The following is a 26,071-nucleotide window of genomic DNA, read 5'->3' as shown; positions in this document are numbered from 1 at the left end:
ACTCTCTCAATTGTTTTCACTTTTGTTTCCATTGTTCTCACTTGGCACTTCTTAGCAGTACCAGCTACGTCACCACTGCTTTTACGCTTGCTTGTGGACATCCTGGGCTTGAAATGAAGATCCTGTACTCTGTACAGTACTGTACAGTAAAGTACCAAAAGCACTACCACTCATAGAGGATGCACTCACATGACAACGTACACCAGACACATGAACTAACTTATGTGACTGGACATGCGAACGCACGTTGGCATCTTTGAAAGTTCGCAACTTGAAGGTTCATATGTAGGGGACTTACTGCACATAATACCACAGTAAGTTTCTTGTCCGTCAATTCTTTCCACTCCCTCACTGCTACTGAATTTGAGTGTGTTTTTATATGTCATGCAACACCTCAAGCATCTACCAGCTTTCTTGGTTCACTGTTTGTTGGGAGCCACACCCATCCACATCTGGTGTTGCATATTTCCCCTGTCAACTCCTTCCACCACTTCACAATAACTCACAAGCTGCAGCCCTGCTTCACCTACTTCCCCAAGTAAACTTCAGGTCTTTTTCAGTGTAAGGTACCATATTTATTGTAGTATTTATGTATTTCTTGACAATTCAACATGTGTAAAACCATTTTTATTGAATTTTGGTGGTTTTTTTTGGATTCTTATATTTTTAAAAATATGTTACTAATGAAGTTTATGACTGTTTTGCTCTTAACCCCACTTCCCCCATAAACTCTGTGGTTTTTATTGCATCATGTTGTATAGTGCAGTGATTTTAAGGAACTCAAATGTCATGCTATGGTAGAACTGACTGTAATTGCTCTATCCCATATGTGCCCATTACTTTGTCCACCCAATGATCCATCTTATTTTTTGATGCATTTCGAAATAAGTAGACTTAACTCCTAATTACTACACCATGCATATCACTAAGTAGAATTTGATACTTGCTTATTGTTCTTTTTTTAATCATCATAAAAGTTACATACAGTGAAGTCTGAAGTGTACCATTTGGTGAGTTTTGCAGATGCATACACCTGTGAAATGCAAGCTCCCATCAAAACATAGAACTGGACCATCATCCTTAGAAGTGTTCCCTCATACTCTTTCCCGGTTAGGCCCTGTCCTCACCCTCTCAGAGGTGACTGTTATTTTCATTTTGTCCGTTCGGAACTTCATATACAGGCATACCTTGGAGAAATTGCAGGTTCAGTTTCAGACCGCCACAATAAATCAAATGCAACAAGAAAGTGAGTCACATGAATTTTTTGGTTTCCCAGTGCATATAAATTATGTTTACATTATACTGTAGTCTGTTAATTGTGCAATAGCATTATGTCAGAAAAAGTATTTACATTAAATACTTTACTACTAAAAAATGCTAATAATAAAGAAAAAGTTTGAAATATTATAAAGAATTACCAAAATGTGACAGAGACATGCAGTGAGCAAGTGCTGTTGGAAAATTGGTGCTGATACACTTGCTGGATGCAGGACTGCCACAGACCTTCACTTTGTAAACAAACACAGCATCTGTGAAGCTCAATAAAATGAGGTATGTCTGTAAAGAGAATCATATGAGAAATCTTAGTACGATTTCTTTGATTCACGGAAACATCTTTTGGATCATCCATGTTGTGTATATCGGTAATTCATTTTCCATTTTATTTCTGAGTAGAACATACCACAGTCTGTGTATCCATTCATTTGTTGATAGATACCCAGACTGTTTCAGTTTTTCCTCCATTGTGAAGAGCTCTTATGAATGTATTTGTACAAGTCTCTAGGTGCACGTAGTGCCTTCATTTATCTTTTGAGTGGAATTGCTGGGTCTTGGGATAAGTACATGTTCGGTCTTTTGAGACACTGCCAGCCATAGTTCCAAAGCAGTTGTCCCGTTTTACATTCCCACCAACAGTGTATGAAAGCTCTCACTGTGCCAAATCTGTGGCAGTACTGGTGTGGCCAGTCTTACATTTTAACCGTTCTGCTGGGTGCATGGTAGTATCTCAGTGTGGTTCTAATTTGTGTTTCTCTAGTGACTGACTAGTGCTGTGTAGCAGTTTCATGTGCTTCTTGGTTATTTGCAGTATTATTTTGTGAAGTGTCTATTCAGATCTTTTGTCCATTTATAAAAATTGGATAGTCTTATGTCTTTTGAGCAGAAGATTTTAATTTTGCTGATGTCTGATTTATGAGTTTGTTATTTTATGGTTCTTGCTTTCTGTGTCCTGATAGGTATTTGCTTTATCCCAAAGTCATTAAGACATTTTCACGTGTTTTTTTTTTTAGAAGCTTTATAGTTTTAACTTTCGTGTTTAGGACTATGATCCGTCTTCAGTTGAGTTTTATATATTGTGTGAGGTAGAGATTAATGTTTACTTTTCCAAATGGGTATCAGTTCTATCACTGTTTGTTAGAAAAACTTTCCTTACTCTTTTGGATTGTTTTGGCACCCTTGTAAAGTATTAAATGATTGTATAAGTGTGGATCTCTTTTTGAGCTCTTTTTGAATCCATTCCATTGATTTATTTGTTGATCCTTAATTCTGGTACCATACTGTCTTGCTTACTCAGGTTTATGGTAAATCTTGAGGTCAGATGGTGTAAGTCCTACATCTGTATTCTTTTTCAAACTTTCTTTGGATATTTTAGATCCTGTTTATTTCTGTATAAACGTTAGAATCAGCCTGTCAGTTTTTACAGAAACCTCCTAGCGTGAGTATAATATGGATTGCATTGACTCTAGAGATCAATTTGGAGAGAATTGCAGCCTTAATAGTATTGAGTCTTCTAGTCCATAAATGTGATATATCCCTCCATTTATTTACATCTTCTTTAATTCCCCCCGTCAGTGTTTGGTAATTTTCAGCAGAGAAATTCTTCATGCCTTTTTTTCAGTTCTTAAAATGTTTTATGCTTTCTAATGCTATTGTAGACATAATTGTTTTTTAACTTTTATCTTCTTAGTGTTTACTGCCAGTATATACAAATACAATAGATTTTTTTATACAATAACTTTATATCCTGCAGCCATGTTAAGTTCACTTATTCTGATTATTTTATGTTTCTTTAAGATTATCTCTTGTTAAATTAATGTTATCTACAAGTAAAGTCAGATTTATTTCATCCTTTTTTTCCCCCAAATAAGATGTTTTTATTAGATGAATATATTTATATGTCTGTATTCAGCTTTAACAATAAGATGTGTTGGGACTTCCCTGGTGGTGCGGTGGTTGAGAATCCGCCTGCCAATTCAGGGGACACGGGTTCGATCCCTGGCCCAGGAAGATCCCACATGCCTTGGAGCAACTAAGCCCATGCGCCACAACAACTGAGCCTGCGCTCTAGAGCTCGTGAGCCACAACTACTGAGCCCGCACACTGCAACTACTGACACCCACGTGCTCTAGGGCCCGTGCTACGCCATAAGAGAAGCCACTGCAATGAGAAGCCCGTGCACCTCAAGGAAGAGTAGCCCCCACTTGCCATGGTTAGAGAAAGCCCGTGCACAGCAATGAAGACCCAACGCAGCCCAATAAATAAATAAATAAGCAAGCTATGTTAAACTCTAAAAATATGTCATACCATTACTTTGTGAGATTTTTTTTTTAAATCAAACTAATCATTCATTCATTTATTCATTCCTTCAAAACTGTGCATTGAGCACCTTCTATGTGCCAGGCCTCCACTGGGCACAGAGAATAAAATGCTAACAGTCACAGTAACACAGTTCTTGTTATAAATTTGGCACATCTCTGAGTTCCTTGCATTTGCAAATATACTTAGCCCGCACAACAAGCCAGTGAGGTAGGTTCCGTTATTATCAGCACATTGTTCAGATGAGTAACTTGCCCAATAAGTTCTGCCACTTATTAGCTGTGTGACATTGGACAAGTTATTTCTTCCTTTTTTATTTATGCCTTTTATTTCTCTTTATTGCCTTATTGAAATGCTTAGGGTTTTCAGTACAGTGTTGAATAGAAATGGTGAGAGCTGGCATTCTTACCTTGTTCTTGATCTCACGGGAATAGCTTTCAATATTTCACTATTACGAATGCTAGCTGTAGGTTTTTTGTAAATGTAGGTTGGTGAAGTTCCCTCGTATTTCTGGTTTGCTGAGAGTTTTTATTGTGAATAGGTGTTGAATTTTGTCAAATGTTTTTCTACAGCTAATTACATGATCATAAGAGTTTTCTCCTAATTTGATAAAATATATTGATCGGTGTTTTGAATGTTAAACCAGTGTTGTGTTCCTGGATTAACACCACCTGGTCTTGATATATTATCATTTTGATATATTGCTAGAATTCTGTCTTAATTTACCTGTTGGCTTTTTAACTAATATCTCTGTAGTTTTTTAGTGGCTACTCTAAAGATTTTAGTATATATCCCTATTTTCATAACTTACTAAGAATGTTTTACTATTTCACATAAAATACAGAAACTTGCAACCATATAGGTCCATTTACTGCCTCTTCCTGTACTTTTTGCTGTAGTTACCCATATGTATTACATCTACTTATCTTATCAACTGGGCAATACATGTTATTTTTGCTTTAAGGAGTCATACATGTTTTTAAGGAAATCAAGAGTGAAAACAGTCTTTTATTATGTACCCATGTGTGTGCCATTTGCAATGCTCTTCTTTCCTTCCTGAAAATCGAGGTATCTATCTGATGTACCTGTATATGTTATATCTGGTATACCTTTATATATATATATCTGATTCCTTTCAGTTTGGCAGATTTACTTTAGTATTTTTCTTAGTGCAGGTCTACTGGCAACACATTCTTTTTCTCTTATCTGAGAAATATTTTTATTTCACTTTCATTCTTGAAGGATATTTCCTTAATATAACACCCTGTGTTGGCATGGGTTCCCCTTCCCCTTTTCTGCTCTTGTGAATGTTTTGCTCAGCCATCTTCTGGCCTCTTCGTATTTTCTTCTGAGAAGTCAGGAGATATTCAGCTTAGCGCTCCTGTTGAAAGTAATGCATCATGTTTTTCTGGCTGCTTTCAGTATTTTCTCTTCATTCTTAGTTTTTAGCTCTTTGGCTGTGATGCGTGCCTATGTGTGCTTTTCTTTGTACTTAACCTGCTGAGGTTTCTATGCTTTTTAAATGTGTAAATTTTTTTCTTTTACCCAATTTGGGGAATTTTTCTCAGTTTTTTTGTTCCGTTCTCTTTCTCCTTGTGGGAGTTCGGTTACATTTATGTTAGACATTTTGCTACTGCCCAAGGGACTCTCTTTTTATTCCATCAGTATTTTTTCTCTGTTCTTCAGATCAGTTCTGTCATTGTTTACTTACTCATTTTGCTATTTCCAGTGTGCCATTAGGTACATTAGTAAATATTTATTTCAAATATATTTCAGCTCCAGAATTTCTTTTGTGTGTGTGTGTGTGTGTGAGATACGCGGGCCTCTCACTATTGTGGCCTCTCCCGTTGCGGAGCACAGGCTCCGGACGCGCAGGCTCAGCGGCCATGGCTCACGGGCCCAGCCGCTCCACGGCATGTGGGATCTTCCCGTACCGGGGCACGAACCCGTGTCCCCTGCATCGACAGGCGGACTTTCAACCACTGCGCCACCAGGGAAGCTCCAGAATTTCATTTTTTTATTGTTTCTTTTTCTTTGTTGAAATTTCCTATTTCATTCATTACAAGCATATTTCCCTTTACATCCCTAAGCATAGTAACAGCAGCTGCCTTAAATACTTTAGCTTTAATTCCAATGACTTGAGGCTCTCCCGGTCATTGTCTTGTTTGTCTTTTCTCTTGAATATGGGTCATGTTTTACTATATCTTTATATGTCAAGTAATTTTGAATTGTATTCTAGCACATTATAACTGGATTATAGATTTTTAAAATTCTTAATAGCGTTTTTTTCAGTAATTAATTTTAATTACATTTCATCATTTTCTTTTCTAGCTGTCATTTCTTTGTCCCATGCATTCCTTCTGTTTTCACTTGTCTTCCTGCTAAAGTCTATTCTCAAATAGTTCTTTTGTGAACACTTGTGGATAGTAAAGTGTTAGCTTTCTTATGCCATAAAATATCTTATTTTGCCCTCATTCTTGGATGATGCTTTACCTGGGAATTAAGTTCTAGGTTGACAGTTCTTTACTTTCAGTACTTCGTGCCATTGTTTACAGTCATCACCTGTTGCTGGGGAGAAGTCAGCTGTCATTTTAATCGTCATTCCTTCTGAGGTAATCTGCCTTTCTTTTTGGAAGCTTTTAGGGTTTTGTTTGCATTGATAGTTTGTGATGTGTTTTTATCTTTCTCTGTTTGTGGTGTGCACTTTCAACTTACCAACGTATTTTTCAGTTGAGTTGTGGAAAATCACTAGCTAAATTATCTCAGTAAATATTGGTGCTCCACTGTATATTTTAGTGATGGTGATTCCTTTTTTTCTTTCACATAATCCTAAATGTATTAAAAAAACTTTTTTGTCATACTCTCCATTGTTTGATGTCATCTAGAATGAATTCATGTTCCAGTTGTGTATTTTGTTGGTCTTATATATATATTTGGTATATTTTAGAATTTTGTTTTTGTGACCTCATTTTAATTAGAAAGTTTAACATTTTTCTCCATTTTGTTTATCTATCTAGTTCTATACTTATTCCCTTTATTATACTTTATAGTTGCTTTCTAACTCCTGGGTCCCCAATCTAAAACCAGGTGTACGTTAGAGTTTCCAGGTTCTTTCTTCAAAGTGGTATTGGGAGTATTGCAGATTCAGTAACAAATCCATTCAGTAACTTTGTTCAGATCTTAAGAGGCTATTCCTTCCCCCTTCCCTTCAACTAGGCAACAATGTCAAATGAATTTTAACCAAGGCAGCAGGTGGTATCAGTGTTTTCTTCCCCTTCAGGAGGGGAAGCCTATTCCAGTTGTTGGCTTTAAGCAGTGAGCATAGCTAATGATCCCCTTGTGGAGCCTTTTTAGTCTTTGTTTCCTCAGGAGAAACTCCTACCCATTAATGGGTGCTCAAGGACGCAGAGCTTTACAGGGCCAGAGCACAGTTTTGTGTTTCTTCTCAAAGATTATCTTGTGACTTACTACTTTTTAAAAAAATAAGTAATTACGTTGTATACTGTATTTGGAACAAAGGGGCTGAGTCAAAATACCAACTTATAGAGTCTTGACTAGACATCCAAAATGCTGTTTCTTAATGTTTTGTTATTCTTGTGTCACTTGACTCTTACTCTTATTAGTAATATTGCACTTGTGAATTCCATTTTCTGAGTTTTAATATCTAGTAGGACAAACACTAAGTTTTTTTTAAAAATTTTGTCTTGATCAAAATTCTGTTTTTACATATGAACTTTTAAAATCACTTTCTCTAGTTTTAAATATTCATTTGGAGTATATCGTGAATCTCATTACATGTATATATTCATTTTAGAAAGATTGCTATTTTTGTGCTGTCAAGTTATCCAGATACCTAAAATACTCATTTATTTACCACTTTTAAGATATCATTCTGGAGCTTTACTTGAGCTCTTTACTCTTGTTTTATAATTTCTGTAGTTATTATGACTGATATGTCTATATATTCCACTTCCTTTCTCTAGCTGGTTATTACTAGAAAAGAAGTTAAAATGTTTTTCTTAAATTCAGTCATTTTTCCAAAATAACTAGTTAATTCTAAAAGCTTTTAGTATGTTCCATAGTTTCCTATGTATATAATCAGAGCAACTACAATTAAGATAATTTTATGTCTTGTAATATTTATACTGGTTATTTAGTTCTCTTATTAAGCTTCCTGTTTTCTTATTTTATTAAACTAAAACCTTCAAAACAATGTTTAACAGTGGTTGGCGTCTCTATGTTCCTGATTTTAATGGAAATGACTTCATTGTCTCACTGTTGAATGCCTTGCTTGCTGTATTAGATTTGGAAAAAGGTGTGTTATATTTAAGTAGTTTCCTTTTATTTTTATTTGAGTTTTTATTAGGAGTGGTAGCTGAAATGCGTCAGATACCATTTTAAATCATGATACAATCACCGACAATTAGCCTTCTAACAAATGGATTCAGTTTGCTTTTTTATTTAGTTTTTCTTTTTTTGCGTCGATACTTATAAATATATTTCTTTATGCTTTCCCCCTTTTGAACTGTCTTTATCAGTTTTTATTAATATCTTATAAGCTTTTAAAATAAATTGCATACCCTAATAATTACCTTTTCCTCTTGTATTTCTTTTGTGGAGATAATTTTGTTCTAGTGTTTCATAAATTAATAATTGAGTCTCATATTTAAGTCCATATTATCAATTTGCCAAAATACTTTTGGAAAACGAATATATAGATACCCCATAGCATATACTTTTTAGTATAATTCTGTTAAGTATTTCAGATGTTTTTATATGAATTGGATATCTTTTCAGTATGTCTCCATGTCTGTGTGTGTATGTGTGTGGAACTAGATTTTTACTGTATCCTTTTGAAAACACATTTGTTTCTTATTTAGTATTTCGTTTTTCTTCCACAAGTCCCTCTATACTTTTTGTTAGAAGTCTTAATTCTAAATATTTGTGTAGATACGTTGGAAAGATTTTTATAGTTTTTAGAGTATTTAAGTATTAATAATACTTTGGGTATATTTATGAATGATTGCTATAGGAATTTGCTGTGAATCTGGATTTTATTGTTGCTTAATATTGCCCTTTTTGCTATTTCATGAATTCTAGTAACTTTTTTGTAGCTACCCTGTGAGTTTCATCTTGGGCTTGGTTCAATAATGTTTGAGAGTGTTTGGTAATTTATACATATATGATTATAATAACCAGCTTTTCTTCCTTCCTTCCTTTTTTTTTTTAAACAGTTACATGGGAATTGGTCTTTCTGCTCAAGGTGTGAACATGAATAGACTACCAGGTACACTTGTAATTGAATTACAGTACAGTCTTATGGCTAACTCTGGCTAAAAATGTCAAGTAATAACTTGGAGATAGTTAAGTACATTAATCTTCTATATTTTTAATCACTTATGAGTTCAAAGTCGAGCTGAATGGTTTTAATAAATTTTATGCTATTTAGCAAAACATAACAAGTATACCATGCATTGTTTTGTTTTGTTTTGTTTTGCTTGTTTTTGTTTTGTTTGTTGGTATTTTTAACTTCCAGTACATAGTCATATCAACTACTTTAAATGTTTTAATGTGGTTGGTTCTGTTTCCTACCCAACACATTCCTAGGTTTTAAACCATTTTTAGTTGTTTTAATATTCTGGGAATGTAGGCTGATATTAAAAGTAAACTAAGAAAGGTGTGAATTGAGGTAGGAGAACTGTTTCCTAAAACCATTAATCATATGGAAGTGATTCTTCGATTATATTTTCTGGTATTCTATTTACTAATGTTAAAAATTAACCTTGGAGGAAATTTTTTGAAAATTGAAAGAAAAATCTTTTGTTATATTAAAGTGTGTGTGTGTGTGTGTGTGTGTGTGTGTGTGTGTGTATCTGTGTGTGTGTGTGTGTGTGTGCTTAAACCAAATCAAAGCAAAATTCCTTTGGTCTGTTAGCAAAGGAAATATGCATGGAAAATGTGTCTTGCTATGTTTGTTTGTGTTTTCTGATAGGAGTTCTCTCTGTTTAAGATATATTTTAGCATTCCGTGTGGTGGATTTATTTTCCTTAATGTGGTAAGCAGTGTTTTATATAGAAGTTATGTACTGTAATTGTTGAGAATTTAAATGTACTTTTGGGAATTTTATCTTTGTACTATCTGTTGTACTATTCTTGCTTAGCTTGTTATAATCTTAGTGAATAGCTCTAGTATAGAGTAACCTTACTTTTCACTGTAAATATACTGGAACTTTCTCTTTAGGCTGGGATAAACATTCATATGGTTATCATGGTGATGATGGACATTCATTTTGTTCTTCTGGAACGGGACAACCTTATGGACCAACTTTTACGACTGGTGATGTCATTGGCTGTTGTGTTAACCTTATCAACAATACCTGCTTCTACACCAAGAATGGACATAGTTTAGGTACTAAGATAATGAATTGCATGTTAAATAACCAGATGTTATGATTATTGTACTTACATCATGGTAGTAATATTTTTGTGTAATTCTCCTTTATGAGTAGTTGCCTCTGGAAATTATTTCTTTGCCCCTTCTAGGTAGAAGCTGAGGAAATGGTGACAATTTAAATCCGAAGTATAATGGACACGTATTCAACTAAAAACCCTTATTTTTTACAATGAAGGCCACATTGTATCCCATATATAGGACTAACTAGAAATAACCTCGTACTCAGATATTTATTCTAGTAGTAGAAATGCTAATTGTTTTCTGCTTTGCTTTGAATAAAGCCTGTCCCAGTATGATCCAGTTCTCTAGGTAACAGTTGCTTAGAAGAAAGAGCTGTCAGTTTTTAGTATAGTACGGGGGTAATGACAAAGCGAGAAAAAGCTTGATGCCCCCAACCAAATGAAGGGCGTTGACATACTGAAAAATCAGGCCTGCTCACAAAGGTTGATAAAGGATGGTGACTACAAGTTAGTTCTGCAAAAGTGAGCAGAATTAAATGAGCAAATAACAGCAAAACTTGTAAAAGACAGGTGGCAAATAAGTAGATTAATGAAAACATGAGGAAATCTATCCATTGTAAGACTAATAGGAAATCAGGGGTTTTAGTTGAATATGCATAATACTTCAGATTTTAAATTGTGTATAATTGTTATGCTCCCTTTTCTTAGAAGTTGCTTGTTTTTGTTTTGTATTAAAGAAAGTATAAAGGATAGCAAAACTGATGCTTTAAAAGTAAAAAAGTTTCACATTACTTTACTGTTTGAAACATCCTTGATTTATGGCAAATTATTTCTGTTGAAGTAAAGTGAAAAAAGGCAAAAACTAAGTAACTCCAGAAGGCAGAAAATTCAGTTTGCTTATTAATAGTATTTAAAAAGTAAGCTGCAGATAGTATGCTTAGACATACGGTAAATGTTCTTGAATATAATACAAAAACTATTCTGTAATTTCATAGTAGAAGATTCTAAATTTTTGGCTACATTGGTAATAGTATTTTTTTTTTTTTTAGTGTCTCAACATACTCCTTATATAAAGTTACTGTCTTCTTCGTATTTACATTCAGCTTAAAACTTTTCCTTCTGATTATTAATATTGATTCTGAAGTCCTGTGCTATCTAATTTAAAGGCTGTCACAAAGATTCTTACATTCTTTTTGGTGCAAGAATGTTGATAAAGGTCGCCATGCAGATTATATGTATTTGTGATTTGATTGCTGTGGCAAACTGGTTTCCAGAAGGATACAGGCATTGTAGTGTATTTGTTGTTAGTGCTCAGCTCTGACTTAGCAGAGCAGTTCACCGGCATAGTCTTCGTTGGCTTGGCTGCTTAAGATATTTGCGATCTTAAAGTAAACCAGGAGAAATCTGCTTTTAGGTATGACCTTCAAAAATGCAAAAGGTGACATTTTTAAAACCAAAATTAATCTTTTTACAGTTTTCAAACTTTATTTCAGAGAAGAAATTTTATTTTAGGAGATGAGAAGATCATAGGTGATGTGATATTATTTTTTTCCTGTTAGATTTTCACAAGTATTTACCTTGAAATTTTCTTTTGAGCAAGGAAGCTGTTTTTAAAATGTGAGATGCTGTTTAAGAAAAGGGTGCCTAATGATAGGATCACATTCTAGAATTAAGTCGCTTTGAAATATTTGGCATTATTCATTCATAAATTTAGTAAATATTTATTAAGCACATACAGAGGCAGTATAACAGTGGTCAGTATGGGTTCTTTAGTTGCCTGAGATTATCTCCTGGTTTGGCTGTGTGACCTTATGCAAGTTACTTAACATTTCTGTGCCTCAGATCATAAAATCAGATCACTATATTACCTACCTTATTAAAGTTGTTAGAGCAAGCCAAAGTGATGCATGTGAAGTTCTCAAGTGATTGCCCGACACATAGTGAGTACTCACTAAAGGTTATTTATTATCGTTGGCCAGGTGCTGGGGGTGCAGTGGTAAAACATTGGTGAGCAGAAAGTGTTCCACTGGAACAGAGGCCAGCAAGCTGTGGTGGCCCATGGGCCAAATCGGTCTCCTCTCTGTTTTCTAAGTAAAGTTTCATTGGAACACAGCTACACCCATTCATTTATGTACTGTATATGGCTGCTTTTCTGCTACTGTAGCAGAATTGAGTAGTTGAAACAGAGACCACGTGGCCTAGAGAGCAGAAAATATTTACTTGCTGGCCCTTTATAGAGTAGTGTGCTTATCTCTGATCCAGATTCTAGCATCTAGAAGATAAGAAATTACTCAGTTATGCTTCCCTTGTATTTCCCAAAGTAGATAATTTCTGCCCCAAGGCTGATACATCCTTAGTTTCTGTCTCATGAAGGTTTTCAAAATATATATTTACTTACCATATAAAGAGAAATGGAAAGATTTTTGAGAAAATAATTAAAGGAGAAACATTTCAGTATGCAAGTTAATTTACTTGAAATTTTAAAATTTTGTTTTATTGATTATCATTCATCAATTGAAGATAACTTTTCAAAAAGCCTCTTGATAATCAGATTAGGAAATAGGGGAAAATTATTTTCTGTGTAAAATTTAAATAATTACACAGCTTGTTAAAGTGCCGTCTTTGTGGTCTGAACATGCATAGGTTGTGGATGCTGTATTTGGCAATATTCAAAAGTATTCATCTATAGAATTAAGTTGGGTTTTTCATTAGAGGTTTTGGTAAAGTAAGGATTTCAGTAATTACTGACAGAAGGGAATTTTTGCTAAAACAATATGAATTTAGACAATCTTTATCAATAGACATTTTTGAGGAAAATAATTGATTAGACTGCTGTTTTATGAAAAATGGTAGAAATATGTATGGTCATATTTATTCTTGCTGCTTTCTGTGTTCTTTTTAGTTTTCTGAAATTTTTAGAATAAATTCTCATATTCGTTTGGCCCATAGTCAGTTTGCTTTCTACTTACTAATGAAGCTGAAGGTAATCCGAATGTTTTATGGAGGGTGGGGGGATCTCCAGCTTCGCTTTTCCTTTTGACAAGCTAACATGAGTTCACTAGTTTTTAAAAGTCATAAAAACAGTACTTTAATTACAAAGCACTGTTTTTACTGTTTATTTAAAAACATGTACAATAGAGATTTAGTCACTTTGCCTTTTAACTTTATTACTTTAATAAATAGAGTTAGATAGTTGTGTTTTCTGGTGATACAGCACAATTACAGAGCCATAGACTCTCAAGTGGGAGGAGACCTTAAACATAATATAACAGGAGGGCCCTCCATTTTTAGAAGGCGATCAGCACTGCAGAGGCAGTGGTGCTGGCGTGGCTGTATTTTGTGTCAATGTGTGTTTACACTGGAAGAGCTTTGCTTAGCTGGCTCACCAACACTGCCCCTCCCATTCTTCTAGAGCTCAGTCTTTGTAAACCTATGAATGAGGTCCTGCAGAAATATTTGGTTTGCTTATTACCTTATTTTCAGCTAAGTAATATATTTGAATATTTGGAGGGAGATTACACCATCACTTTGGGATGTCAGTAGATGTATTCCGGTGATATTGCCATTGTGCAAGTGTATTTGGTACATGACTGTTGAAATTACTGTCACCGGACATTTAAGAGAAATTCTCAACTGTATAAATCATTGTCCTTTGAAGGAGGAATTAAAATTTTTTGTCCAGAGTAAGAGCTCTGAGAATGTACTTTTATAAGATTTTTTTAAAGGAAACAAAAGTACTATATTTTCTATTCACCCCCCACCCCCATTTTTAACAGAAAATCTTTCCTTTCCCCTCAAAGTTATTTAAAAGATAAATATAGGTAAGGAAAATTAAATAGTAAGGTTGGATAAAGCAGCTTAGGTGTTAGTGAGAAAAAAATTAGTCTTATTATTTTATATTTAGCTTTTTAAGTTTTTTCTTCCTTTGCTATTTTTCCCCTTCTTTTTAGTTAGAAATTCAGCTTGTCGCCATACTCTGCCTTTGAAAAACAGCTTCTAATGCCACTTTTTTTTTTCTTTTTAGGTATTGCTTTCACTGACTTACCGGTAAGACATAATTTCTTGTAAAAGTAGTTTTGTATTTTTAATTAAAAGTATATAAGAACTAGTACTAATCATGTTTAAAATGCAGTCTTATTGGTAATTAAGTTTATATGCCATGCCATGCATAAGCTAGAGCTCCTTTCTCAAGCTACCGTTGGTCTGGACCATCAGAAATTAACCTCCAAATTGCACTGGACACCATTGTCCAAGGGAACTTAGCTGTAGCTAAAAACTCAATGGGAAATGATTATTTAAAATACACTTTTTGGTGTCACTGTGGATTCATTCGAAATATGTCTCTGGTATTGCTGGACTTTTTAGTAAGTGGCTGTGCAACACTTCTAGTCATTCACTAATTCAGTGTATGTTGAGTGCCGCTGTGCTGCAGGTTCTGTGCCTGGGCTACACTGTTCAACAAAGCAGATAAAGAGCTCTGTCCCCTTGGAGTATTCAGGCTGAGCAACTTAGAGAATAAATAATGCATTAAAAATATTTTTAAAGGATTTAAATACTTTTTAAAGAAAAAGAAACAGTAGAGCTTGGGAGTACCAAAGACAGAACACACGTGGTATAATTTGCTCACCTTTGTTCAAGGTAATTCTTGAGCAGAGACTTTTGAGGAAGTGAGGGAGTTAACTAAACGGATACAGAGAACAAGAATGTTCCAGGAAGAGGGAATAGTTAGGGGAATGGTACTAAGGCAGTAGCACATCTGGCATGTTTGAAGAATAGCATGAAGGGAGGTAGAGAGACATGAAAGTAGGAGGTGAGTCAGAGATGATGACAGGGAGGATGAGGAGATCATCTAGACCTTGAGGGACATTGTAAGAGCTTGGGCATTTACTCTGAATGAAATACAAAGACACTGCAGAGTGTTAGTTATTATGGTATACTGGGATGAAAAATAGACTGCAGGGGGAGGAAGGGTAGAAGCAAGCCGACATGTGAAGGGCTATTGCAGAAATTCAGGCGGGAGATGATGGTGACTCAGCATCACTAGAGATGTAAGAAGCAGTTTGATTCTACATACCTTATGCCCCAAATCTAAGGCTCTATCAGTGTAACATGCGTCATACGTAGCCCTAAGGGCAGCGTGGTGGTGGTGGTGGAAACGAACAAACTAATAAACTATGATAAAGTGCTTTCATATCATTTAGAATTTATATTTTATATTCACTGAATGATCTCTTCAGGTATTTAACTTTTTAATCAGTATCACATTACACACCTAAAAATGTTACAGTAAACGATATAAATTGATTAAAGTTTTCCCCAAACTTCTTCATGTTCATAGTCCAACCTTTTAAAACACTTGCTCAGAGTTAATGTCTGTGGTTTTCTACATGATATTGTCTTCTCTGCCATTAAGAACATTTCTTAAGAGTTCTCCATTATATCTCTGGCACTTTCTTCCAAGCTCCTGACCGCATTGTACAGGGTTTCATATGCTCACTTTTTTCATGTGACCAGAAGGTATTAACTAAAGGTTTTCTGACACAACAAGGACTCTGACATTCCTTTCTCAGTTGGTCCATAGTGGCTTGTTGACTAAAATGTCTTAGGAATTGCATTTATCCAGCTGTTTGACCAGGAAAAACAGTCAAGACTCAAGAGTTTCTGGTGAGCTCATCCTTCAGCAAATTCACACCTATGCAGGTGGTGACCACTGCTGCCTCACGACAGCTGCCGGAACAGACGTAAGGTGCCAGTGATTATAAGATATATTCCAGCTCTAGAAATGTTTTGAGAGAGATGACAGGAGACTCAAAGGCAGAGAATAGACACCCTATCTATAGGTTATTAATCTTCCTGAAGAAAAATCCTAGAAAAACCAGAAGAAATCCAAGTTATAATAGAAAACAAGCAAGGGAAAATATGGAGTCTTACAGATCAGAATTGCTCATCAAGAGGTGTTATTTGATAAGCGGTGATGGAAGAAGTGTTTATCTTTTTGAAAAAATATATAGTGTTAGGATTTTGTCTGTATACTACAGTAGGTTCCAAATGGATTAAAGAGTTAAATGATTGATAAATAAATAAGATTTTTTTAGAAATCTGAGAGCCAAGAGAATTTTCTGATGGATTGGATGTGAAAATGTAAGAAAGAGGATTTGACTTCAAGATTTTTGGCCTGAAGAGTTGAAAGAACGGAGATGCCACTTACTGATATGGAGAAGGCTGTGTTTTAGCTGGAGCACTTTTTTGAGGGGGGGAATCTGGAGTTCATTTTGGATAAGTTAAGTGGACTTGTCAAGCATGCAGTTGGCTATACAAGCCTGGAATTCAAGAGAGTGATCTGGGCTGGAGATGAAAATTTGGGAGTCACTGGCATTTCAGTGTTTAAATTTAAAGTCATGAGACTGTTTGAAGTCAACAAGGGAGTATGTGCTTGTAGAGAAATGGAGCAAGGACTGAGTTCTGGGGCGTGCCATACTGGGGAGAAGAGAAGGAACCCGCACCAGGAAAGTGAGGAGCAGAGATCAGAGAGGTAGGAGGAAGACTAAGAGCTGGGTGTCCTCAAAAAGCCAACTAAAGAAAATATATCCAGAAGGAAGGAGAAATTAACTGTGCCAAATGCCACTGCAACATACCACATAAGACAGGGCTGTTGATCAGTGGGTTTAGCAGAGTGGAGGTCACTGGTGACCTTGTCGAGAGAGTTTCAGCAGAGTGACGGAGAAGTCCTGACTGGGACAGGTTTAAGAGAGAATCGGAAGAGAGAAGCTATTATAGATTATGGATAGCTTTGGAGGATTTTGACCACAGTAAGGAGTAAAGAAGTGGGATGTGGTAGCTGGTGGTAGAATGGGGAACAGTAGGAGATTTTTTGTTAGATTCAGCAGGGTGTTTGCTGATGAGAACGATTCAGTAGCGAGAAACACAGTTGATGTTGTATACAGAGAGGAAAAGTAGCAATGATCGTACCCTCGACTGGACAAGGGAAGTGATCCAGTGTGTTAAGTGGAAAGAGGAGGCTTTAGAGAAGAGCGGCTGTGGTGGAGGGGCGGGGTGTAGGTGTGGGCGCAGGTAGGCAGGTTCATGTGGCTCAGTGTTGTTGCAGGGGTTTTGCTAAGGCTCCATTCCGAATGGAGTTGGTTAAAGCAGGGATCCCCAAACCCTGGGCTGCGGACTGGTGGCGGGCCGTGGCCTGTTGGGAACCGGGCCGCACAGCAGGAGGTGAGCGGCGGGCGATCGGTGAAGCTTCATCTGCCGTTGCCCACCGCTCCCCGTTGCTCCCCACCACTTCTCATCACTCCACACCGCTCCCCATCACTCCCCATCGCTCCCCATCACTCCCCATTGCTCCCTACCGCTCCCCATCACTCCCCGTCACTCTCCATCGCTCCCCGTCACTCTCCATCGCTCCCCGTCACTCCCCACTGCTCCCCACCGCTCCCCGTCACTCCCCATCGCTCCCCGTCCCTCCCCACCGCTCCCAGTCGCTAACCATCGCTCCCCGTCACTCCCCAGCTCTCCCCATCGCTCCCCGTCACTCCCCATCGCTCCCCACTGCTCCCCGTCACTCCCCACTGCTCCCCACCGCTCCCCGTCACTCCCCACTGCTCCCCATCACTCCCCACCGCTCCCCATCACTCCCCATCGCTCCCCACCGCTCCCCGTCACTCCCCATCGCTCCCCACCACTCCCCGTCACTCACAGTCACTCCCCATCGCTCCCCGTCACTCCCCACTGCTCCCCGTCACTCCCCACTGCTCCCCACCGCTCCCCGTCACTCCGCATCGCTCCCCACTGCTCCCCATCGCTCCCCACCACTCCCCGTCACTTGCCGTCACTCCCCACCGCTCCCCGTCACTCCCCACTGCTCCCCACCGCTCCCCATCACTCCCCACCACTCCCCGTCACTTGCCATCACTCCCCGTCACTCCCCATCTCTCCCTGTCACTCCCCACTGCTCCCTGTCACTGCCCTTTTTTTTTTATGACTGTGAGATCTGGGATTTCCACATGTCGCTCCCCACCTCTCCCCATCGCTTGCATTACCGCCTGATCCCCGCCCCCCTCCAGTCTGTGAAAAAATTGTCTTCCACAAAACCAGTCCCTGGTGCCAGAAAGGTTGGGCACCGCTGCGTTAAAGGGCCTACGTAGCTGGTTTGCTTTTCCTTTCTTCCCCCTCTTTTTGTGGCACTGAGCAAGTAAAACCAACTTGTCAGTTAGCAGGTTTTGTTCCTCACTGATAGCTAGTGGGGATCATTTGAAAAAGGCTTAGCTAGTTGTAGACATGTTGACTTTTTTTTTTTTTTTTTTTTTTGGCGGTACGCGGGCCACTCACTGTTGTGGCCTCTCCGCTTGTGGAGCACAGGCTCCGGACGCACAGGCTCAGTGGCCATGGCTCACGGGCCCAGCCTCTCCACGGCATGTGGGATCTTCCCGGACCGGGGCACGAACCCGTGTCCCCTGCATCGGCAGGCGGACTCTCAACCACTCCGCCACCAGGGAAGCCCGACATGTTGACTATTTTTGTGTTGCCTTCTGATTATTTTTTGTCCTGCTTTAGAATCGCCAGTTCTACTTTTTGCCTTGTCTGTGATTAACCAAGGTTGTTACTCAGCTCTGTAGCAGTGGGTAAAGTGGTGGTTATGGTGGTAGTTGTAAGTTTTCTTTTAAGATACAGTGGTTCTGAGAGCTCTTTTGTTTTTTTATGACTGTGAGATCTGGGACTTCCACATGTAACATATCATTCTTCTACTTAAAAAGGAAAGAAGAAGTTAGTCTTTCTCTTAAAGGCACCACCAAACAAGTGTTTCTATGTTGTGTACCTGTGATCCTTCACTAGCCAGTTGTAGCATTCAATCCCAGTGGAGAGTATGTTCACAGAAAAAAAGTGTACCTATTACGGAACATAGGGTGCTTTACATCTCAGAAAACCTTAGATGTTTTTCAAAATGATCTTTCTTCCCCAGCTCACCTCACCAGTTTGAGAAATGTCCATGTATAAGCTGACTAATTCAGTTGGGATTAGATAAATTCTTTTGTTATAGAAGCTATTCACGTTTAACATGATGCTGCTTTCTAGTTCCTTGGCCTGATTTGAAATCTACCTTTTATAGAAAGCATTATTTGCTTCAATTTTCTTTAGAAAAAAATCTTTTATATATAAAAGAACAAAACTATGATATTGAGGATATAATTTTATTGTGTATACTTAGCTTTTGAATAGCATTTTTAGTAGCTGTCTTCATCTTTCATGGGTTAATAGAAATGAGACCGATGTATTTTTCTGTTCTTTTCATAGAGACTTAAATTATTCTCACTTCTAATTCTACATAGACAGGAGTGCTTTTTTTTTTTAATTTAAAATCAGTTTCCCTGAAAACATTGTTTTACATATATCCATACTCTAGATAGATGCTACAGCGTGGATGCACCTTGAAAACATTATGCGAAGTGAAAGAAGCCAGACAGAAAAGACCACCTATTGTATAATTACACTGATATGAAATATCCAGAATAGGCAGATCTGTGGAGTCAGAAAGTAGATCCGTGGTTGGCAGTGGTTAGGAACTGGTGGTCTGCAGAGAGGGACTGCTAATAGGTATGGAGGTTTTTTCGGAGTGATGCAAATGTTGTAAAATTAGATGGCGATGGCTGCACAGCTCTGTGACTATACTAAGACCCATTGCATTGTTGTACTGTGCTTTTAGAAATCTATAATTTAGCAATTTAGAAGTCTATTATATTTTTAAAAATTTGTAGTTTAGTCAGTTAAGGGCTGTGTCCTTAATCTCTCCCTCAAGTTTTAAGGTTGAGTAAGTGGAATAAAAGGTACAGTTAGTTACTTTTCATTGAGCTTAAACTGACTTTGTCATTTTTAGTTTTTTATCACTTTCTGATTACAGAAGGTAATATAGAGTGTTAGTCAAATGGTAAATATTTATAAATACAGGAATGTATAACAGAGGAGTTCCTTATAATCCCAGACTCTGTAGATACAATGATTGTGTTGAGTGTATACCCTTCTACATCTGTTTTAAACTTACGTTAGCCAGTATCTCCATAATTGAATGTAGGATGGAAGAAGACGGGGTCATAGCTGAGGCACTGTTCTATAGCTTGCGTTCTTCATTTAGGAATGTATCTTGGGCCTCTTTCTGTGTCAGTATACACATTTTTAACTCTTCTTTTTGCTTGTTTTTATAATATCTTACTGTGATGTACTACCGCAATTTGAAGATGTACATTTTTGCATATTTTAACATTTATGATATGGGGTGCATCTTAGAATCCATGGCCTGTCAGAGTTTAATGGGCAGTGTTTTTGCTTAGACATAAAATAATGGTAAATCTTGTAGTTAGTGGGGTCTGAGCTTCAGTGATTGTGGTATATAATACCACCTGTGAATAGACATTCTTTTTAATTTTTTATTTGCTATTACAAATCATGCTGTGGGACATATATATTTGCACATGTTTGTTTTTCTGTGGGATTAATTTCTTACAAGTGAAATTGCCTTGTCAGTTTTAATAGATTTTGCTGAATTTCTTTCTTAAAAGGTTCTGTGGGTTCACATTGGTATGTACAGTGGATGAGAGGGCTTATTTTCCCAACGTTCATCAGCACTGGGTATTATTCTCAATCTTTAAAATCTTAATCTGCTGTGCAAAAACATCTGTTTGTTTTAATTTGCATTTTAAAAAGTTCACTATGTCTCTTCATATTTTTATCATCTTATATTTCTTCAAATTGCCTATTGCCAATTAAATTTTTTTGAACTAGTAATCTTTGTCTTCCTATATTGTGAGAATATTTTTTAAATATTTGGAACATTGATGCTTATATGTGTGGCAGATTGTTTTCTATAAAGTCTAGTTTTCTTGACATAAGAGTCTTTGGCTTTATATATTTTTGTTTTAAAGTATGTCACAATTTTGTAATGGGGTTTCATGAAAAGAATACTGTGCTACGAGTAGAGAGCCATGAGTTTTTTCCTTTATGTGTGTCATTAACAAGCTGTGTGCTTTTGGAGACACCCCTTAAGCTCTTTAGGTCTCAGTTTTCTCATTGATGAAATGAGAAGGTTGTAATAAGTATCTCACTTGTCTTCGGCTTAAAATTCTATTAACTTGCAAGTTTTGTTGATTGTTAAGAATCAGTACATTTGTTCAGTATCTTTGTGTGCATTGTGTTACCATTTATTTCCCTAATCCAGTGTGAATATATTTCTCAATATTTTGACACAGTACTCCTTCTGTTTCTGGTTTTGGTTGCTTGGTTGGTCAGCTGATTTTAAAAACACCCTCTTTAAAAAAAAAAAAAAAAACACCCTCTTAGCTTTTTGCAGTGAAATCTGTCTAAGCACCTTATATGTACACACGAATTATACTCAATCTTTACCTAATTTTGTACTGAAAATACTTGTGATAACCATTAAAGCAAAGAGATAAGGCATGAATACAGAGACTGAAGATGAAGTAGGATTTGGAGTTACAGAAAGAAAAATTGAACTTAAGATTTGGTGTTAAATAAACCTGTGTTCTAATCCCACCTCTGCCATAGTGTAGAACAACTGTGAGCAAGTTAATTTACCCCTAATCCTCAGTTTCTGTATCTTTATAATGCAAATAATAATAATAATGATTTAACAGGATAATTATGATTAAACCTGACCGTTTAGTAGACATTCAGTAACTTATTCTCCGTTTAGATGTAACAACTAGGGATAGAGCCAAAAGAAGGACTCCTGTATTTTTGTACGAAATTTTTGAAGCTATTAAACTTGATTGTTTTACCTCGAAATCTTGGAGTATATCTTGGAGTAAATGTATTTCTTCATGAATCTGAATATTTAAATCCATCCTTTCCTTTTCTTGAAATGTGCGCGTTTTATTTTTACGTAAAGAATCTCTATTCTTAATGGCACTGTTTTGCTTATAATTAAGTTCTTATCACGATCCCTTAATAAAAGCATCCCAGATGTACAGATAAGTGAAATTATAGAATAGTACGTGCCCAGTTAGGATGTACTTTCATAGTAACTAGCTTCACGTGCAGTTTCTAGAAATGCATCGCTTATATCATACATAGAAGGATAAACCTGCGTTATACTTGAGTCTCTACAGCTATTGTATGACATATTCTTAAGAGCAAGAATGGTGTCTTCATTTATTAGAAGTATAATGCCACATGGTCTCTGAATAAATAAGTAGCTTAGGTTGCTGCGAATTTTTTTTGATGATTAGACTACAGGAAGTGATAGTTTTCATCCAGCATATAATGTATTTTAGATGATTTGCTGTAGTCTTCCTCTACTAGTTTTTGATTGAGATTTTAAAATATTCATGAAGTAAATTTGTAGTTCTGTAGCATTTGAAAGAATATGTTTTTAACATAAAAGGGATAGATGTTTAGTAAAATGTGTTTGTCTTACAGCCCAATTTATATCCTACTGTGGGGCTCCAGACACCAGGAGAAGTCGTCGATGCTAATTTTGGGCAGCATCCTTTCGTGTTTGATATAGAAGATTACATGCGAGAGTGGAGAACCAAAATACAGGCACAGATAGACCGGTTTCCTGTTGGAGATCGAGAAGGAGAGTGGCAGACCATGATACAAAAGTAAGTGAAGAAATATGTATTGACATGTTCAGAAGTACATTTTTTATAAAACATCTCATCCTTTTGGTAGGAAAGACTATTTATTGAAGCTTTTAAATCTCTTAATATATATCCTAATGATTTTAATGTTTGATTTGGTGACACACATACCAAATTTGTATTTTAGTCTGATTTATTAATTTGCTGGAAGAAATAAAGTGACACTAGATCTCTTAGGTTAATTCATTTGCTATCCTTAGTAACAGGATTTAACGGTTTCCATAGGTTACATGATTCAACTATTAATAGTGCCAATGCAAAAGATAAATTCAGAAAGATAATCTAGATTGTATAATTCAGCATTGTGGTATTTGGACATGAACTTGGCTGTGTTGTTCAGCAGTAATGTAAATATTTATGAAGAATAAACTATTGCTCAGTAAGAATAAGCATCAGAATAATGGTGTAATTTACATACTGGAATACAGACTTGATGTGTACATTTCATGTTTCAGGATTTGGCTAAATTTTTCCAGTGAATGGGTTGCTATGTAAGAATAATATCAGCTATTTGTGTTTACTAGGATCCCTTTTTTTTTTCCTGACTAAAAGCCTCCAGCTTAAGGAATTTTTAAAACTCCATTTACTTATTGTGTGTTCTGTAATTAGACATTTAAGAGGAGCTAAAGGGAATAAAGACCAAGGAACAGTGAGTATGGGGTTAAGATGCCTCAATGCGGGTTAAATATTTAGGAGTTAGTAGTAACAGTGGTAGAGGATGGGCAGCAGCAGAGCAAACAGTGGGTGTCAATAAAAGTACTGCTTATCTCAACTCATTTTTTACCCAAAATTTTCAACTTGTTTTTTTAGGCAGCCTTTTATGAAAAGGTAGAATTCCAATATGGAAGTCAGCAGGAAAATGTAACTCCTGTGACAGTCAACTTTTTAGACTGTGCCTTTGCTTGAAAGGCTAGCCATGACACATGAATGTCAGTAGTACTGAATAGTAGCTCTTAGAACTTGAAATAGTGTAGACTTTAAAATAAATACCAGTAAGTTTAAATTGTCATTCTCCCTACTGTAATCTAACCTGAGAAAATTAAAGATACCATCAGCTTGACACAGTTCATCTTAAATGTCTCTATAATTGCTTTGAACAGTCTTAAATTTACAAATCTAATAAAACTTTGCATATTTTTTTGAGGAGATAATTTTGGACATGATGATGATTCTGAAAACAAGCTTTTTCCCTAGAGCTGTTATCAGAGCCTCAACACTAGTATTTTGTCTTGCACAGTTGAAAGAATAGTGAAACTGACTCAGAATCCCATAGTTGTCATGAGTTAGAGTTGGAGCTAGGATAGACTGCTCTCTGGGGGTCACATCTCTTAATGCTTTGAAAATGGTTACCACTGAGCAACATGGCAGGATAGTTGTAGAGGAAGCATTGTTTATCTTAATCCTATAGCCAGGGTTCAGTGAGGGCACCCTCCCCTACCCCATGCTTCAGAAAATTGATACTCACCATGACCTCCTGGGAAGTCCATTTTAAGAGGTTCTCCCCTACCCTCTTAAATTAATTTGAATAATTAGATGAAATAAAATGAAAAAAATCTGGTTCTTAGAGATCTTCCCCTCTGCCACCTCAGTCCCCTTTTCCTGAACCACTGCTTCACACCATTTTCTCATGGACCCCTTAGTTGTGCTGGATGGAGGCAGGTTTAAAAGTTGGGTGTTTAGAGAGATATTGGGTATTCGAGTTAATATCGTGTAGTCAACAGTTTTTCTAAGGTTTTGTGGTTAGATGTAAATGCCAACACCACTTGGTAGCTTTTTAAAAAAAGAAACTTTCCCTTTGGCAGTGTCACTTACATGTAAATCATATTTGAGGAATTAATGTCCTGTGCACGACCATACTAACTGATTTAGATTAGAAGGCTGACTCCTCATTGATTAATATTATCACCCTCATAGACTTTGTTCTGGAAGATTCTCTCTCTGGGTTCACCTTAGTATTTTTTGTGTTCACACCTTGTGATCCCATCTTATGTAACTGATGGATAAAGAAAATGGTTCAACTACAGAACACAAAGAGTTAATCTGTTGTTTTAAAATTGTTTTATTTTACAAAATGGCAGCACTTTGCTAGGATAATTCATATGATAAAGGTAAAATAGAAATTATGGTTAGTACGATTGAATAAGGATGGGAAATAATAGGAAAGGACCTGGGGATAATGGAGTACCAAGAGTCAAAGTCATTTAATGTCCTTGATTCTCTGGTAATACTTATTTCTAGGGAGAGTAGTCTCACCTCAGCATTTGCAGTTATCTTTTTGGAAATATTACATGAATAAGACAAAATGATCTTTTTTAACTTATTTTAAAGTTGAGGTACTTAAAGCCTTAATTGTTCCAACGGCATAGGTTGGTCTTGTGATATCAGAGTAGTCCTTGTTTATATAAATTGTAGTATGAAGCATGTATTCTCTTGACTAAAAGATGTGTGTTTCTTCTTTTTATTTTAAGAATGGTTTCATCTTATTTAGTCCACCATGGGTACTGTGCCACAGCAGAGGCCTTTGCCAGATCTACAGACCAGACCGTTCTAGAAGAATTAGCTTCCATTAAGAATAGACAAAGTAAGGACCCTGTGGTGCATGGCTAACACTTGTTTTCAGATTATAGGTTTGGTTACATTGATTTTTAGAAATTTTATTTTTTAAATTAAAATTTTTTCAAATATATTAACTTGAAATTATGCCTCTGAAATTAATTTTTATTGACATTTTTGAAGATTACATTAAAAATTCACTTATTAGCATTCTGGATGTAGAAAGATACAATTTTGGAGAAATTTTTGTAAAAATATTTGCCATTTTTTCTTAACATACGTTTTCTTGAGCTTTCAGGAAGTAAACATTTACTAAACAGTGTTTTTTTAAGTTGGTAAAGTAGTCCACGATTAGATGTTAGTGGAGATAACATGTAAAATAAATTTAAGTATCTTTGCATTTAAATTGCTGTCTAAATTTAAGATAGTATTGATCTTAAGTATTTATGGCTTAGGTCCTGGTGCTTGTGGCCAGAGCTGTGGAGTCTGTTCTGACCAGGGCAGGTCAGCATAACAGCTGGTTCACAGTAGCCATCCAAAGATTGGTGCGGTTAGGCCATCAGGGAGGGCATGGCTTGATGAAAGTATAGGGATAAAAACAAGACATTACGGGTAAGATCATGATGGATGAAAACAAATTTTTTATAGGTCAGACTGCTGTGATAGCACTGATGACACTGCGTTGTAGCTAATCGTATGCTTGCCTGTCTTTCTCACGGCGTTGTAAGCTCTGGCAAGCAGGAGGTGACCGCTTACTCTTCGTATCCCCATCATCTAACCCACAGGGACTGCTCACTGAGTAGCTATTGGATTCAGGTCTTACTCAAAGGCTAGCATTCGTTTAGTACTGGGTGC

General features: G+C 36.6%; 1 protein-coding gene across 1 annotated transcript in view; it reads left to right on the top strand.

Moving 5' to 3' along the window:
• The window catches only part of RANBP9 (RAN binding protein 9), a gene marked incomplete at its 5' end in the record, with an annotated part of 90,158 nt that overhangs the window by 44,222 nt on the left and 19,865 nt on the right, over positions 1 to 26,071 (top strand). The window contains 5 exons of the mRNA XM_082664141.1: positions 8,829 to 8,881; positions 9,835 to 10,002; positions 14,032 to 14,054; positions 22,440 to 22,624; positions 25,132 to 25,244. Coding sequence (XP_082520267.1) covers positions 8,829 to 8,881; positions 9,835 to 10,002; positions 14,032 to 14,054; positions 22,440 to 22,624; positions 25,132 to 25,244 — 542 coding nt within the window. The remainder of the gene's footprint in view (positions 1 to 8,828; positions 8,882 to 9,834; positions 10,003 to 14,031; positions 14,055 to 22,439; positions 22,625 to 25,131; positions 25,245 to 26,071) is intronic.

The sequence above is a fragment of the Grampus griseus genome, assembly GCF_964374135.1.
Source record: "Grampus griseus genome assembly, chromosome: 10".
Classification (NCBI taxonomy): domain Eukaryota; kingdom Metazoa; phylum Chordata; class Mammalia; order Artiodactyla; family Delphinidae; genus Grampus; species Grampus griseus.
Note: the sequence above shows the minus strand (reverse complement) of the source record. Positions and strands in the feature narration are given on the sequence as shown.